At 35.3% G+C, this 19,175-nt stretch overlaps 1 protein-coding gene across 5 annotated transcripts in view; it reads right to left on the bottom strand.

Annotated features, from left to right (window-relative positions):
* Positions 1 to 19,175, bottom strand: part of LOC108967868 (protein sickie) — a 369,021-nt gene that overhangs the window by 127,281 nt on the left and 222,565 nt on the right. For 4 of the 5 annotated variants that reach the window (XM_018931510.1, XM_018931508.1, XM_018931505.1 and 1 more), the window contains 2 exons: positions 16,385 to 16,493; positions 14,527 to 16,200 (listed from right to left, as the gene is read on the bottom strand). In XM_018931510.1, coding sequence (XP_018787055.1) covers positions 14,527 to 16,200; positions 16,385 to 16,493 — 1,783 coding nt within the window. Of the gene's footprint in view, positions 1 to 263; positions 341 to 14,526; positions 16,201 to 16,384; positions 16,494 to 19,175 lie in introns of those variants that run through there. The other variant, XM_018931509.1, reaches the window with a different exon arrangement.

Genomic DNA, 19,175 nt, shown 5'->3' with positions numbered 1-19,175 from the left:
GTGTTTGTATGAGGTAATGCAATTGTAATAATAGTTTAAGTTAATGAAATGAGATTAAATTAATACTAATATAGAAAATTGTGTCGTCATCTAAAATGCAAAACAACGTAAATTCAGTTTTCATAAGTTTACAGGCGAAGGATTTAAAAGCTACCACTAATATTGAAACAAAATTTCTGTTTTGGTTATAAAATGGTTATATATTGGTTATATGTTGGTTATGATGTTTTAAATCGCAATAATATTATATATATATTCTTTACCTTTGTTACTGCGTGACTCAGCAGACAGCTCAATAGTATAAGCTTAGTTTTTCATCCAAAAAATATATAATTTTTCGTAACATTTTCCAACGTAACTTAGTAATTCAAGCACCATAAGTTATGAGGAGTCATTAAAATTCTCAAAAAAAAAAAAAAAACACGAAAGTAGAAACCTCCGCCAATATTAAACTAAAGTATCACAGTGAAAAAGGCAAGGCATACTGCTATGACTGCCGCGTTATTTGCAATCAAACATTTTGCCACAGGCACAGACGCGCGTACACTATTTCAGTTTAAAGGACAACACAGAATATTTGCGGTAGACTTAATGGTACTCGTATAACGGCGTGTAGCGGCAAAACCAGCGCTCACACTCGAGTCAAGTGGCGGACAAAACGTGCCGAAATTTTTAATTTATATATGCACACACACACATGAGTATACATTCATATGTATTAAACGCGTATTTGTTTGAATACTGACAGCCGCAACACAATGGCGCAAGGATACCGGAAATAAAATAGCGTAGGGTGTGGCACTATCGTTTCGCGCATACTTTTATTTCAAACTTTTAGTATTATTGCTATATTTTGCCATTTTTTCGATTGCAATATATTTTCACTGCATTTTTATTTTATGCTCTTTACAAACAGCCACCACTCAACACTTAGCATACTTAATTATACACAACAGACACACGCTATTATACTACAGCCTTGTGCGAGTAGCGCTCGTATTTCACAGTCCAACCGCATCCACCGAAAGTCAAAATATGTTTCCTACTTCAGTTTTGGTCGGCGACGCGTTTGTAGCTATTGCAAGCAGACCAGCTGGTTGTTATTCGTTGAAGGCGCAGCGTAAATAATAAATGAAAATGGTTAAGCGAGAGCGTAGTGTGTTGTCGAAGTTCGAATTTTAAGAGTAGTGTTTGTGAGTGAAGAGCGAAAACTGCTGTGGTGAAGTTCTGCTGTATGTGGTGTAGAAAGCTGTCACAGAGTTGAATGGTAAGATTGATAGAGAGCTTTTGGTGGATAAAATATGAGACGGGTTCATTCGAAAGACTGGTGTTATTTATTGGTTACAGAGAGGTAAAAATATTTTCCTGAATTTTTGAATTTCTTGGACAACCAGTCATATAAACCTAATTTTGATGCAAGCTGGAAAGAAATAAACTTAAAAACTGAACTAAATTTCGTAAACTTAGGAGAAAAATTAACGTCAAAGAATGTTAGTATCATTCAGAAGCAGATTATACATTCGAAAATAAGCTTTTAAGGCTTAACGCCAAAATATGTAAATGCCTTTCAGTAGCAGACTGAGCTTTCGAGAATAAGCTTTCAAGCCTGTTTCGAATTTCTGTGAATATTACATGCAAATTTAATGGTGAGAAATAGTAGAGGCAAATACAAATGTGTGGATTATCAACTTCCAACCTGTAGAATCGATTTTCGAACTTCAGTATAACTGTCAAAAAGGTGAAGGGTATCAGAAAAATAAACGGTACATTGACAGTTTGGATTAAAATAATGCAAACTGACTATGTTTGTCGTTATTTTGACTAAATTTAATTAAAACTGTCATTATAATTTTGTATTCATCCCGAAGGATTATTGATATTCTTGTCTTTATTTTTCATAAAAAATTCTAAATTAAAAATTCATAAAAATTTAAACTTTAAATGGAAAACTTAGTAAATTTTTCAAAATTTGAAGAGTTAAGGAATAAATTGATTAAAATTGGCAAGAGTTGTTTTTTAAATCCTATTTTTTTTAAGAACACCAACTAAACGGTATCGTAAAATTATTTCCATATATTTTTCAAATTTATCAAAATATTTAAATTTTTTATTATAGCTTGAGAGGGGTATATTCAGCTTACCACGAAGTTTTTAACACCCAGAAGGAAGCCTCGGGCACCCTATAAAAATATATATGTATACATATATAAATAAAAATATATAAAAAGTCGATTTAGCCATGTCTATCTGTCTGTCTATTTATCTATGAATACGCGAACAAGTCTTTCAGTTTTAGATGTCGATCTGAACTGTTGCATACGTTCTATTCTTCCCAAAAAGCTGCTCATTTGTGGGAACCGAAAATATCGTACCATATATCTACAATACAAACTGAACGATAGGAATAAAGTGCTTCTACTGATCAATGAAAATCAAGTTCTTGTAAGTAATCTTTGCATTTGTGAAGGGTATTATAGCTTAGGTGGAGCTTCAAGCAGAAGATTAAATCGAAGTTAATGTTTCCTTTAGTTTTTTACATATGTACAAATATTCCACCGATAAACAATTTCCAACACACGCGTGCCTACACCCATTTCCACAGTTGTTAAAATGCACTTTTCGAATTTAAGTGACAGTTGACAGCAACAAACGTCAAAGTACGAAATTTCTATCCCAAGGAAACTCTATGCGTGTAGCAACAACAGCCGCAGGACATTGAACACATACACCCGCAATTATATGAGCTAGTATATGCGTTATATACAAGACTGCCGGAAATGTCAAAGCAAATAGTAGAAAACAAGGGCGAGTGTGTACCGTGAGAGCGTTTAATAATTTTCGAAGAGCGCAGCAGAATATGCAACAATTGCTTTTCGAAAAGCTGTTTTAAGAGCGCCGATATTAGATAGCTTAAAGCGCACTGTACTCTTAAATAATCATAAATTTTGTATTCATTCATAAAATTAGCAAAGGCTGGTAAACGCTGTTGCGAAACTGGTTGCTGTTGTGTGTTAATATAAATATTTTTTAACTTTGTTTTTAATATTATTGAACAAAGGTGTGCAGTTTCGGCAGCAACCACTTATTTATTTTATTTCCGAATATTGTTTTTTTTTGTTGTTTTAATTGTCACTCCGCAAACTTGTCTTCAACAGCCCACACAGCTGTTGATTGTGCGCTGCTGCCGCTGTTGCTGCCTACTTTGTGAATGAAAGCGAATTTTGCTTTTGGCGAAAATTACTGCAGTGCAACCAAAGCGTAGTATTTTTTCCATATTTTATTGCCGCCACAGATACTCGCAGCTCAGCGCTGTTGGCGTACGAAACTTGTTTACTTGCTGTTTTGCTTTTGTTATTGCTACATGTAGTACTCACATGGGCGCGTATAGTCGACACATGGATAGATAGCTTATAGACGGAAAGAATGTTTTTGGCCTACGTTGAGCTGTTCGTAAATTGGCGGAAGAGGCGTTAAGGTGGAAAAGTCGCGTGTGTGCATGCGCATTGCAGTGTGCCAAACTACGAGTATCTGGCAGTTAGATTATTGACTGTGGCTTACAGCTAGCCAGCAGGCGATATGCAATTGTGCAATGGAATGGTCTGCGAATTTAGTAATTTTTAATAGCATGCAGGTGAGTGGTGCAGTAGATGACAGATGACAGCTCTGGTGGGCATTTTGCCGGTTCAGTAGATTAAGTATAAATTTAAGTGTCGACTCAGGATCTCAATGGTATATTGTCTTAGAAATAGTTTTTTTTTTAGTTATATAAATATTTATGAAGCTGCAACTGTGCTTAGGTCAGGTTCGGTCGTAGAGAGGGTACAAAATCGATGAATCTCACTTGGAGAGATTTTGGTTCTTTGTATTAGCCCTAAACTCCAAAAAGGTGGATCACTAGATACCCATCTATCAACGAAGAGTTAAGAAACTATGCCTACTATTTTTTTGAAAAAAAATAAATTTATAAAATATTTAGGTAATTTCCCTAAAAACCCAATAATTTCAGCAGAGCTGACTTTCCTACTTATTATAATTATATGATCTATCAGTTCTGAGCGGTTTCACCGTCAATACAAATTATTTTTCTTAGCATAAGAAAATGAAAAATATAATTTAAAAAAGAAAAAAATGAGTTGCTTGAAATGTTGTGTTTCCAATGGAATCACGGCTACGAAATCGTTGCAAATGTTGCAAAAGTGCTTTTGGGGCATCTAGTTTGACACGAACAAAAGTAGTTAAGTAGCACTAAGTATTCAGTGAAGGTCATGGAGTCATAGAAAACTCATCTTGTTGATGATGATAACTTCGAAAAGTAAAAAAAAAAAAAAACAGGACTAGTCGTCGTGTTGATATTAGAGAGATAGAAGAGAGATAGAAGAGTATCTCAACATCTCTGTTGAAATGACTCCACAATTTTGGTTGATGTTTGAGGTATGGAGTGTGTCAAAGCTAGATTCATACCAAAAGGCCTGATTGTTTTGCAAAAATGACACCGAGCAGAGGACATGAAAAGGATGCTTGACAACGTAGCTGAGGAGGCTTTATTCATCAAATGTATAGTTGCCAGTAAAGACAGGGAGTTTTATGAATATGACGTTGAAATTCTCTGACAGTCTAGACCAAAATTCGTTGTAGGCACTGAAGACCATCCGAGGAGTAAGGAAAATTAAATTAAGAATTGGCAAGTTTTTATAGGCTCAAAGACAACATTTTTTAAAGGCGATAATAAAAATTGTGTTAAAATATGTGAAAATGTAATTTTTCGCCAGTCCAGGGAAATTTTGAATAAACGGTATATTCGCATAAGCAGCTTGCCAATTGCAGTTTCCTTTATTGGCTTTTCAACTTATTAGGTTTTAATAGGTCCTACATATCTACAAATGTTCATATATGTATGTATGTTTATAGTACTCTCTATTGGCAACCAAGAGTTAAAACCTTCAATTGGCTACCGCTCACATATGTATACATAAGTACATACTTATAAATTTATACATATGTCTATATGTACCATGTGAATATACATGCACGTATCAATAGAATGATTGTGAGTAAATATATCTGCATGCAAATACAAGTGTATACCAACACATGCCTGCCAATGCTGACTTGTGGTAGCTGCCGAGCAACACAAGACACAAGTTGTCCTAAGTGGGCGGATGGTGGTAGCAAAAATTATAACGTTGCTAGAAATTAACGATTATTATGATTGCTCCTACATGTTGCATTGAATTGCGCAATCGATTTTATGCAAGAAAGGCTGGGAAATATACAATTTTTAGTTACAACAGAAGTGAGACAAGGGAGAACTTGGAAGATTGTTGAACTGCCATGTAGTGGGTATACGAGTTTGAGCTTTCACGTGTATATTAATTTTAATAGGATGTTGTTATATAATTTTGTGTGAATTTACGTAAGCCCAAACGTATATACATACATTTGCTTATTATTATCCTTGAAATATCCGCAAGTTCATTGTCAGCAATGGAGGCCCACACAATGTCAGAAGTGTAACAATGGAAATGCTATGCGATTCAAAGATTTAATTTCACTATCATCCCAGCCCTCAGGCGCTATTGTCATCTTGTGAGATTATTTCCATTGTTAGATAAAGTGCAATATTTTTGTCTAACCATGATGAGTTTTGTGACTTTCGATTTTGATTTGTTGAATTCAAGTGACTTTAGTTTTGATGAGCATGAAAATTGAAAACGTCATTTGTGTAAAAAAAATACTGTACGTAGGTAATTCCAAAGTCTAAATAATTTGTTAAAAAATTAAAAAAAAAAAAAAAGGAATTATTTTTTAATGTCTTTTAAAAATTTAAATTATAAACCAATATGCTTGAGACTATGTGAGGGAATTTTGACAAAATTGTACACATTTTAGAAAAAAATATAAATACAATAAATTAGATAATTTATATATAACATCAAACTGTATTTTTCTCAACCCTTCCGCTCATGTCGCGCTTGATGTGAATGCTTAAAAGGAAAACTCGTAGTAAAAAAGCCCTTTAAGAAGTTTTGGAACCCCCTTCTCTTATTTATGTTCTACTGCAGTATAATATGTTACGATAAACTGACAAAAACAGACCTAAGCAATTTGAAATTTTGCCCAATTTAGTTAGAATATACAAATAAGAACGTTATATTTTTACCTTTGCCATACCATATAGTGAGTAAGGGAGAAACTCACCTCTTTTAAAGAGTAAAATTCTGTTTTCATTGGATATTAGCCTCAAGGTGAGTTTCTCTCTTACCCATAATGCTGCATTTCATTAACCGCGCCATCTATGAAAAAAGCTCAGGGAAAAGCTTTAAATTTTATCTTTGAACACTTTCCGACAGAGGTCGCATATAGTGATACAGTGAAGCTGAACATTTTTGTTAAAATGTTTATATGAAAATGATCATAATATAATATATTTTTATTCTAAAATCATTGTTTACCTAATAGTGAAAATTATGTAAAAATTTTCCATTAAATTTAATTTCTCATTATTTTTTGTTAAAGTTCTTTTTTGTTAATTCCGTTCATTGCATGTTGTTAAAAGTATTTTTAAATACATCACATTTGGAAGATAATTTTCGTCTTGGTGTCATTTGTGGTAATGAAAGTAATATTTTTCGTTTAAAGAATTCTTCATATTTATGAAGGGTTTCATAGCTTCAGCGCATCCTGAAGTTAACCTTTTTTCACTTAAATACCTATTAACCTAATTACTCACATAGTCCGTTTGATGTACCTTACCCTCTTTAAAAGTGTTATAGCAAGTTATGAGCTTATTGCCCCTCGGAGGCGTTCAACCATCACTTTACATCAACGCACAAATCAAAACAATTTGGGTAACTACTAAAAGTGAGTAGGGACTCAGCAAAAATGATTTCTTTAAGCAACCTTTGTGGCACTTAAAAATATTTTTAGGAATTCCCGCTCTTGTCAAGACATGTCAATCTATTTTACAACTTTTCTCCTCAATTTCTCCTTCGCCTCTCGACTCGCACTTTCCACTCTAGTTTGCGCCCCAACTTAAGGTTGCTGTGTTATTTGTATCAGTTTAGCCGTATTTTTTGGCATTTTTTCCAATTTTTCTCCTATTTTTCCATATTTGCGTTATTTTTTCGGTCGATGCACGTCCTTGTTTAATGAACTGTGAGGGTTAATGTTGTGCGTGTAAGGATAAGCACCAAAATTCTGCATAATGGCTAAAATTGATTATGTTTTCCAACTGTTACTACTGCTGCTGCCAGCTACTCGTTCAATTTAATTGGTTTTTTGTTTTGTTTATGCACCTAAAAATATGTTACGTGTTTCGTACGTGCTTTGCATTCAGAGAGAAATTTTTGCAAGTGGTGCTGTTAATATTTATGGTGACAATTTATTTTTGATGAAAATTAAGTTGTTAATATATTAGTTTAAGTTATTAGTTTGCAGTCAAGGAGTGACGGCTGTCAGTGCAGTTTTGGTAAACAAAATTAGTTTTAGTAAAAATGTAGTTTAAAAATTGAGTTCTGGGACTCATATAATTTTTGTTTTCCTTTAGGAAATATTTTTGTAATTTTTTTGTTTTCATAGTTTTTATATAGTTTTTTCAGAAAAAGCAAATTTTTAAATTTAACTTCAACAAAAGTTTGTTGCAAGCATAAAAAGTATACATAATTCCCGCTTAAACAACTCCGTTATATTTTTTATGATAAGCAGTGTTATTTTTATAATGCACACTCTATTAAAAACTGTTAAAACCAAGCATTAACGGCAGGACATCACATTTCACAGTGACATTAAAGTATAAGCTTGCATATTTCAGGGCGCATGGACACAGCATGTGAGCGCCGACAACGTCGGCAGTTGCGCCGTGACAACAATAGTGAGGATTTATGAGAATGGTAGCAGGAATATCAGAATTTTGAAGAAATATCTAAAGCGCGCACTTAAAAATATAAAAATATAATCTTAAGCGAAAGCACGCACTCACACTTAGAAACACAATGCAACGTCTTAGCAATAAAGTGCTTCCGGCTGCTGGCGCACATCCTTACGCTTTGTGCCACACCCAAAGCAGCGGACAGCATTGTCTAGGCGGCCATAAATCAAAAGCTGCTAAAAGAACTACGTGGCAGAAATTTTACAGTTAGTCAACGCACGCAAAACCACAATCGCGCACACATACATACATATACATACACATAAATAAGCAGCGGTAGCGTTAGTAAGGTCGACAGGTTGCGGCTCGAAAGGCATGCAGCTGACAGCCTTACAGGGAGAGGAAACACTTTGCCCTACGAATTGAAAATAATTTCTGCCGCGTATATGTGTGTGAGTTAGTATGCGTGAATGCCGCCAGCAAGGACACGCCATGCTCGATGTGGCGTGATAAGAAATGGCCGCTGGCCTTTGGAAGAGTTTTCACTTTCTCCATTCACTATTATGCTATAAATAGAAAGCCTTTTTGTTGTGTGTATGTTAGCGTGCGCAATGCAGGCGTCACGCTGTCTGGTCTGCGACAGACTGCCGCCCCTAGAAAAACTAGCAAAACAGCAGGAATTCTCGAAATCCCTCCCCCTTTGCCGCTGGCAACCTCTGTCCAGTGCGTGTCCAGACGGTTGTGTCGGTTATTATCGCATTTACTATCGCCTACAACTGTTATGAATTTTTATTTATTGCTGTTGTTGCTTTTGTTATTGTGTCTGGCAGTCATTTAAAAAAGCTTGTTGCATGCTATGCTCTTCTTTTTTATTATATTTGTTGTTGTGAATTTATTTTTAATGCTCTTCATATTTATTTTTTAGATATTTTACAGGTAAGCTTGCAGGATTAGCCACGTTTTATGGTTGCTATGTTGTTGCTGGACGTGCGGAAATTCAATTGTCGAAGCTGTTGCATGTTTCTGATCAGCAACGTGATTGAATGCTGCTCATTGTTGCTTGGCATGCAATACTAGTAAAAGCGACGTGCTGTGTTGTAGTAGTTTCGAAGTATACTTTTGGGCGGTGTAAGTGAATATAATTTAAAATTCCATTTAAGTTTGTTTAGAAAATCTGAAGCAATTTTTTTTTTAATAACCGATTATATTTTATATCTACATATATTTGTTATTGCTAATAATCAACGATGCAGGCTCGCAACAGAGAGTCTCAATGTTACAACTAATTTTTATTCAAAGTGATATTAAAATGTCAAATTAATAAAAGATATTTCGATATATTCATTGTTTTATCCTTATTTTTCATCGATATGAATACTTATTTATCGATATTAATCGATACATTAATCGATATTTTTTTATGCTTGCTCTTTGGTCCTTATTGCGATGGAATGAAAATGAATATTAATCGATAAAATTCTGATAAAAAATAATGCATAAAATTTAAATTAAAACTCCATAGAATAACAGTTATATTATTAGTTTACTATATCGTTTTTATTAATGCATGCAATTAAATTCTTATCATATACTTAATACAAATATTATCTAAAATACCTATAAAATAATTATTAAAATATTTAAGTAACATTCAATTGCAAATCCGATTCCAGAATTAAATTTGTATTGATCTCCAAATATTGATAATACAAAATAAAAAATTGTGTATATCGATATATTATCGATGAATTGAAATATTATCGATTAATATCGGTTCTTCTTCAAAAAAAAAACACTAAAATTTATAAAAAATCGGTACCGGTTACTTCACTTTAATTAATCGATCATTTAATCTAAATAAAAAAAGCTTCCTTATCGATAGCTTGAAAAATTATCGATTAATATATACAATTTCAAAAATAACAAACAAATAAAATTATACAAAATCGGTACTGGTTACTGCACTTTAATTCATCGATAAACGACTATTAGGTACAGTTTCTGTAATAAATAAAATAAAAAACACTGTATTGCTCCATTTACAGGAAGAAGGCCAATTATTTGCGACTCATCTACGTCTCCTTGCGAAAAAATAATAAAAACCAAAATTAAAGAAGTTAATTGCAGTTCAGTTGCTTAATTAAAAAATAATTAAAAAGCTGATTAGTTAGAAGTTCACCATGATTATGAGCGCCATAAAAAGTTATAAAAAATGTTTTTTTTTTCGAATTTCAGAAAATGTAATGTAATTTTCTTGTTCATCACAAGCTGTCTAATTATAACAAAATCTCTACAAACCTAATTGAAACTTCTAATTCAAATTCCTCCCTCCTCCCAAAAATTCAATTAACTTGCAAATGGAGTATGAAATTTTTATTACCCCTGTTAATGACCTAAATGAACGAAAAAGTAAAAACGTAAACTTGACAAAATTTTGGTGAGTGAATGTGAGGAACGCCCGCTTGCATTAATTTGTTAGATCAGACGTGATGATTTGTGCGACGTATGCAGGTTCAACGCTAAGTGGGGGATATGCTAATGAAAGAGAACCATCAGCAACGGTATGAAACAGGATAGCGCAGAAGAAAAGGTCAATGGAGTTTTGCTTGGAAAAAACGAAGTATCAGTATGAAGTATTACTGAAGTTAGATATGGAGTTTGTATGCAGGAAAAAGGCAAACGGAAGTTGGGAGCAAATTGAAAGTTTCGCAATTGTATTCTAGTCTTTGAAGGAAAGTAAGGAGAGATGCTTATGTATATGATACGAAAATAATGTAAAAATGTACAAAGTAAACAAAAAAGAAGTTGAGAATTTGTAGCAACAATAAGTAACTTGAGGAAATGAGCGTAATAATAGCAAAAACTGCATCCAAGGGCGCACCAGAGACGAATGAGTCATTGCTGCGATTGTATTTCAAATTTTAATCTGAAGTAAAAAAAATATTAATAAAAAGTTTTAAGTCTATCTGAAGCGATTTTTGAAGACCAAGTTCTCCATGCGTTGGAAGTATGCTAAGTAGTTATTAAAGAGAGCTCCGAAAGTCCTTTACATTTACAATTCACTGAAGCAGTAAATATGCCAAAAATGTTAGAAAAAAGTATATAATATTGCGAAAAATTATTCTTGAAAAAACCTATAAAAACATCAGCATTTCAGTCGGATGTTCTTTTCTTCTTCGATATCGCTAGGTCTTATTCCCTCTTCTTCCGATTTCTCAGCAAATTCTGGAAGGTATGAAGTCAAATAATTTATTATTTGAATTTTTGGCCACTGAACTCTTTTCTTTCTCATATTTGCGGAAATAAAAAAAAATTTAAAAATATTTCAAAAAGGTTTTTAATAACTTTTCATTCAGTAGTTAAAGCGAAGTCTATAATTCCTATAGTGTTGGTACTACTATAGGAATTACATGACATTTTAGCGCTTTCTTTCACTCCTCTCAGTATGCCAGATGAAGCAGTTATAAATAAATCCCAAGTACGCTTAATAATTAGTGTCTGATGTTCAAAGATAAAAGTTCACTGCGAGACAGTATTTGAAAATAAATATGTGGCAACCCTTTGCTATTGTAAATATGATACAAAATATGTTCCAAACCTTTAACAAAGTTCTATATGTATGTTACCGTTATACAAATAAAGTTACTTTACTATTACACAAAAGTACAACGTACGGCTCCCTTCACTAACCGCCCAGTAAATATTATAATTTTTCAATACCCAAATTTGTCAACTACATATACATCATATTTAAGTTTGGCAGTGATCGCTACCGTACCGGTGCAAATAAACAACTGTCTGTGACAGATTTTACAACAAAAATTACAAGGAAAGCTAGTTATATAACTAACTCGAAGCGAGTAGTTAAGTGCAAGTAGCAGTGAATAATTAAAAAAAAAGCAATCAGAAGTAGCAAAACAATGAAGCCAACAACAACACCAGCAACAACAACAACAAGGCGTTATGATGAAGGTAACTAAGCAACAACATTATTGTTGTTTGTGTAGTTTTTACAGCATACGTAAATACAACAGCACTAAGCAACCACTTGTCTGTCCGTCAATTGTTGGAGTAGCATGTTGCAAATTTATTGCTTTGACAGGTGACAATTGTATTCGGTTGTCGAGGATGCCATGTTAGGTTGTCGACAGCCGAAGTGAAGTGGCCATTGCTGAGTGATAAAAGGTGGGTGTGGAGAATGGGTAATATAGTACTGAGTTATGTAGTAAGAGAGAGAGAGGCCAGAAATGCAGCAATTGGAATTTCGATTGCATACCATGAAGGCGGACAAAAATTAATTGTGATTGTACATATTACACAGAAAAATAAAATATGTTATTTTTTATATATTTTTTAAATAATTAAATTTCAGTTTTTTGCTTGAAAGCACATTTATAGAGACCACAAATATTTTTCAGCAGAAATTTGTAACACTAACTATTTTTTCTGCTAGTTGAAGGTCGAAAAAAATGCTTTAAGAAATAAAAAAATAATAGAAAAAAAAATAAAAATAAAAATAAAATAAAAAATAAAAATATATATGTATATGTATATACAAACAAGTTAATATGCGAATCACACGCTTTTTTACTTTTTTATTTTCCGCTTCTCGTTCCGCCTCTTTACCATTTGGCGTTCCAGTTACACGTAATTAAATTGTATGCCACAATTAAAATGCTCAAAGGCAAACAGCGCGAAGAGAAGAGATAAAAATAAAGCAACGAACTAAAAATAAGTAGATGAATAAAAAGTAAAGCGGCGCAAATGAGCAATAAGCGAGGCAGCGAAACAGGCGACAAAACTGCCACTACAAAGCAGAAATAGCAACAACAATCAGTACAAAAAACCAGTTCAAACGCTGTGACGTTTCATGGCTCAGCAGCTGGAGAGTAATTGGCACAAACGCTTTATTTTTGGCCGAAAACGGGTGCAGCAGTGCAAAAACAACGAAAAAAAAACCACACTAGTTTTTTAAATCACAGCATGCACCGCAAGCGGTTTTGGCCAAAGCTGAGTGCATTCGTTTTTGCTTTTTATACCCTGAACAGGATATATTAAGTTTGTTCACGAAGTTTGTAACACACAGAAGGAAGGGTCGGATAAAGTATAAAGTGTATATATATGTCGAGCTGAGTCGATTTAGCCATGTCCGTCTGTCTGTATATATACGAACTAGTTCCTCAGTTTTTAAGAAATCCTTTTGAAATTTTGCAAACGTCATTTTCTCTTCAAGAAGCTTTCCTAAAGCAAGAATGTAATCTACGAAGAAATTGTTCAGATCGGTAAATTATAGAATACAATCCGAACGATCGGAAACAAGTTCTTGTATGGAAAACTTTCACATTTGACAAGATATATTCATGAAATTTGGTATATCTCCGAAAAAATTGTTTAGATCGGATTACTATAGCATATAGCTTCCATACAAACCGAACACATAGTTACTAACAGAAATGCACCTGTGAAGGGTATTTAGCCTCGGTGCAACCGAAGTTAAAGTTTTTTCTTGTTTGCTTTTCTCCAAAGCAAATGAAGCAAAAAGTGCGTGAAGAATGCAACGAAGTGACTCATGCGCGTACACTGAGTTAGTTAACGTCCGCTCGTGGTGAGTAAAGGCTATAATACCCTTTTTAAATACAAATGTTCCATACAAGAACTTGATGCTAGTTATATATGTATATGCAACAGTGGTCCGATCTATAAAAATTTAATGGGAGATTATTTTGGATAATAATTCATACAGAAATTCGTGACGATATCTCGTCAAAAAAACAAAAAATTTCTATAACAAAGCTAGAATTTTTTCGTTAATTTTGTTATGGTTATCCGATGTAAACAATTTCTTCGGATATTGTCGAAATTCTTGTCGACCGAAAACATTTTCTGTTTGTATGGATCCGATCGTTAAGTTTGTGTGGCACCTTTATGCCATAGAAGTCCGCCGGTTCCGACAAATAAGCAACTTCTTGGACAGAAGCAGAAGTGGGATAATTTTCGGAACATTATCTCAAAAATGAAAACTACTTCAGGCGAACTAAATCGACTCAGCATTTATATACATATATTTTTTAGGGACTCCGACGTTTCTTCCTGTTCCAAGCTTTTTTGTAATCTTAATATACTCCGTTCAGGGTATAACGATTTGCTTGGCACCGTTATTCTGCAGGATTTGTTTCGTTTTTTTCTTTATTTGACATTTGCATTCCCGCTGCGTGCTAACTTGGGCCATTATTTATATGGGTCGAACATGAAAAATGTGTCTTCAATTCTGCGAAGAAGGGCAACTTCGCGGACTAACCGCAAGGATGGCCGAAAGTGAGGTGCGTGCTATGAATCATTACGAAAATTTCTACTTAAAATGTTGGCAGTGACTCAAGGCTGACAGTGTGATGAGCTGAAGGACAAAGATGAGAGAAATTATATATATTCTTAAGTATTTGTATAGATGCATAGTTAGTAAATTATCTGAAGTCTTCGAAAGACTTTTTGCCTTCGTATTCAACACTCAATATTTCCGCAATATAAATTATAGTTAGTTTTAAGTTTCGTTTCGAATATATCATATATACACATATCTTGTCTGAATGAGTTATCGTGAGATGATTTTTTGTAAATGCGTTTAAGATATAAAAAAGAAAGAAAACTCATTTTCGACTTACCGTTCTTCGATGGTCGTCGGTAGTTGGGTCCTCGCGCGCATCATGCTCAAGAAGTGTTTGGTATGCGCCGCCGAACTGATACCGCCAGCCATGAGCATACCATGATGTCCAACACTGCCACTGCCTTCCGACAAATAGCCGTTATCTATGTCGTGATAGCGTCTCGCAGTTGCGGCTGCGCGTTGCGCTAACCGCGCTGAGGCGCTCACTCTCAACGAATCGCCATCGCTGCAGTAACCCTGATTTATTTCCGCTTCCATGAAGTCGGTCACATAATTGCGTGTGCCACCGCCACGTACGCCCCGCGTCGGCAGTGTCACATGCGAATTGTAGCCACGCAGTAACGGTGGCATCGGCAGCAGGCTTGTCGGTTTCTTCTCCTCATAGATTGTGTCTATTCTGGAGGGTATTGTGTGGAACTTGGCGTTCGAGTGCGCGTGATGGTGCTGATGTGCGGACGGCGAGTCAGGTGATTGCGCGTGACCGCGTAGCGGTGAGCGCTGTGGCGACGCGAGTATACCGGGACCGGCATTGTATTCAAGTTTGCGCGCAGTTGGCGCGTTGCCAGTAGGCGAAGTGGCGGATTTAGGTGGCGGCAGACGACTGTTGTTCACATATGTGGCGTGCTCTTGTTGTTGCTGTTGCTGCTGCTGTTGATTGTAATAAGCTTGCTGTTGCTGTTGATATTGCTGCTGACGTTGTTGTTGTAGCTGCAGTTGATGTTGCTGTTGCTGTGATATGTTTGTGGCGTTAGCGTAATATGGTGGCTTGCTGCCCGGCTCCGGTAATATCGGCACCGGTTTTACGATATGTGGTTGATGTTGCTGTTGCTGCTGTTGTGTTAGTTCTTTCGCTTTGGCGCTCTCACTAGATATGTTTGCATGCATGCTTGATATGTCACTCCTTTCACGCTTCATCATCTCCTGCTGCGAATTTGAGTTGCTCATGCCACGGCCACGATTGTCGCTGCTACCACCAACGCCACCCAAAGGCGATTGCGGCAATTTGCTTGTGCCTTTTATGGCGGCAATTGGTTTGGGCAGGCCGGTGTTTGAGCCATTGGGGCTGCAGAGTCCCTTCGTGGGTGGCACTATCAATGAGGACTTAGAGTCTGACTTGGAATTAAGTGAGCCCTTTGAAGACGATTTCAGCGAATTCTTTTCGGTAACACGCGGCAGTGAGTTTTTGGCGCGTCCCATTGTTGAGTTGCGGCTCTCACCGCTGAAGTCCTCCTTATTTAGCGAGCGCGCTGGACTCTTTTCCTTCTTGTCCAGTTTGCTGACTTTCGTCTGCTCTTTCTTTAGCTGTGCTGCCATCAGTTTGGATTGTTTGGTGTTGATTTTGCTCTTGCCAGATGTTACACTGACCGCTGGTGGCTTGATCTGTGATATGTGGCCATCATTGAGGCTCAGCGAAGAGTCCGAGCGTTCGGAGCGCGCCGATGAGAAACCCGAAGATGAGGATGTGCGCTTCGATTGCACCTGCATTTTAGTGGAGGCGGCATTAGCTGCGTTCTGTTGTTGTTGCTTCTCTTTATTGAACAACTTGAGCTTGTCAAGCATGGAGTGCTTTTGCTGTGGCAGCGTTGGTCCCATATTGCCGCCGGCAGCGGGTATGCCACTCGGTGGCGGTATGCCGCTGGCATGCGTTGCTTTAGCCGTTGGCGGGCGTAAGCTGTGAATGGAGGTGTAGTAAATTGTAAATTGTTTATTAATTAGTCATTTATAGTATAATTTTATAATTTTCACAAATTATTTTTTCATTCAAATGTTTAAATATATTTTTTGAGTTTTAGTGTTTAACTTTAACTCAATTTATTTTTATTACTTTAGCAAAGATAAGTAAAATATTGACTCACCCATTGTTATTGCCAGTTTTCAGACTTTGTATGGTATGATTAGTTGTTGGTGGACTACTCGGTCGCCCGCTATTAAAGTCAACGCCACTTTTTCCTAAACCGGGTATGGCTGTAAATATAAGGAAACAATAAATTTGTATTTTTTTTAACTATTGGATCTTTCTACCAAAATAGACAGAGTATCGTTAAGTTTTACAAAATTGGCCATGAGTACATTACGGTCACAATAACCTGGTCTTAACGTGGAGTGTTAAAGGATATAAGCTCGAAAAGTCGAAGCAACCAAAATACTGTCAGTTTTTGAAGCGAAGAAACATATTTCTCAAAAGGAGCTCAAAGTATAATATATAATATAATAATTATAAAGGTAATTTCTATGAAGATTTATTTTTTTTTTTTTCATTTTGTGGTCAGCAGCGTTTCGTTATAATATTTGAAGAAATTGGGGGATGTGACAGAACTTTTCATATAAATATTTAATTTTTCCTTCTAGAACCAAAAAAAAATATTTAAACAATTTCTTTCCGTTTTTAATTTTTCGAACTCAAATTTCTTCCACGACTTACAACAATAAACAATCTGAACAACTTTTGTCATATGTAAACTTCAACTTTAATTTACGACACTTGCCACCGCGTATTGTCAACACCCTTTAAACAACTTTTTGTCATCTCCCATATTTCTTTTCCGCTTTTACTACGGGAGTTTCGTAGAGTCTTGTAGTAGTCTTATACATGGGAAACGAGTGGACATTAATTTAAATTAGACGCATGTGATTGCAAAGACCGCGCCGCTCATGGTGGAAGCAAGCGATTTGCATGGAAAAGTGATTTATGCCAGCAGGACCCAGGCAAGTACAAGTATAGCGTTCACTTGTAAAGGCGTAAGGAATTTTTTTCACTGCCGCTGAAGCGTAACAACTGTCGGGCGGACAACAGCTTGTAGATATGCGTTAATTAATTTTCGAAACACGCGTCTACGCAATGCATTTAAGCAAACGAGTATATAAGAGAGTGTATTTATATATGTATGAATACAAGTGATTGTGCATAAGTGTTTGTGTAAGTGTGTGATCATGTGCACTTCCCTTAGGAACAGCAAAGGAATTCGTTTCATTTCTTTGTGAAGGGTGCGTCGATCACTCAGATATAAAAAAGAAGCCACAAATCGCATGCGAGTGTAACAAATTAGTGACAAGCATAAATCAAAATCACAGCTTGATGAAGCGATAAGCACGAAATTATTTATGAACACTTTGCAGTTTGACAAATACCAGTTTTCACTGTCATGTGATCACTGCTTTCAGAAGTTTTGTATTTGAGGAAGAAAGCATGCATTGGAAACAACTTCCTGACTTGATAGCAGCGATCTCTATCGAGTGAAATTGTATATGAATTCAAAAGACTTCCATTCTCTATTATTTTGTAATTAAAATTCTATGGAAATTTACAATATCTAGAAATCATTTTAGTTGAATTTTTAATATACATATAATATTAGAAGCAAAATTTTGTTTGAATTTCGCTTTTCCATTTTTTCTTCATTTATTGGTGTATTCGCTTAGTTCCACCAGGATTTGAACGCAATCGGCATTGTATCGTGTTATCACAGGTTCATGTTAATGATGTGCAGTAAAAAAATTTACTTCAACCCCTCATAACTCCGACTATTGCTCAGATTCAGTTATAACCTTGAAGAGAAACTTCTAAAATTGGGTTCAATAAGATAGCAGAAACCGTGAAGAGTGCTCGCGGGTATTTGAACTACCTCTTATTTTCATATGGTCATACAAGATTGTTCATATAATTCCATTCGGTGGCGGGTTAAACCTTGTATTTGCCAGATACTTTCAAAATTTAACCTTCATATGGAGCAGAAGCTTTATCAAATATCTGAAAAAGTTGTATGCTATATCTTTAGATTTATTTCAAAAATATTCCTTTAAGCTCAAAATATCTCATTTTAATGGAACTGATATGAGTTTCGCATATTTTTGACTTCACAAAGTTCCTCTGAAGGTTTTATGGTTATTCATTTCGTTATATTTATGTTGCAACATACTTTCAATGCTATTGCTATTATTTTAGTTCTTCATAAGACAAATTCTCAAAACATATCAAATACTTGTTTCATAAATGTGAATAAGAAAAAATCAGTTAAGCAGCTTCAAGCTTCCGCTTCCTTATAATATTCCACACTCTTTGAAATATAAAGCTTTCGTGGACTTTTTCTACCAATTTTCGCAGATTAAAAGGCTTTCAGGGGGTTACTAGTTTAGCCACATCGATGCAAACAGCAGAAAAATCGCACCCAAAAAAACATATATTATTATTAAAGTCGTTGACAAATTTTGGTGCAACATAACTATACCACAGCCCTTACAACCACAACAACGTCATCAGTATCATAAAAAGGCCATCACAAGCTCGTAAATCCTATCATTATCAAGCCCAAATTTAAAAATCCCCATGTGTGTCATTTATTATAAGCATTAATTGGAAAGGGTGTTAGGTATGAGGTGCGTTACAGCGCCACCAAGCTTAGACCAATTTTTACGCATTTACTGTACTTAACACCATAACATAACTCCCTTCACTTGATGGTATTTGCTGCGAGTTATTTATATACAATATATAAATATATCAGCCCACATCCATGCTTCAAGCACTTTGACTGGCTATTTTTACCCTTTTATCTATGGCTACCGTAACACTCACTGCTCAAGCTCCCCTACACCCACGCTGTTACGCTCATTTACTCATACACCCATTTACTCACGTATCCATTCACT

The sequence above is a fragment of the Bactrocera latifrons genome, unplaced genomic scaffold, assembly GCF_001853355.1.
Source record: "Bactrocera latifrons isolate USDA-ARS-PBARC rearing strain unplaced genomic scaffold, ASM185335v1 scaffold_2, whole genome shotgun sequence".
NCBI lineage: Eukaryota > Metazoa > Arthropoda > Insecta > Diptera > Tephritidae > Bactrocera > Bactrocera latifrons.
Note: the sequence above shows the minus strand (reverse complement) of the source record. Positions and strands in the feature narration are given on the sequence as shown.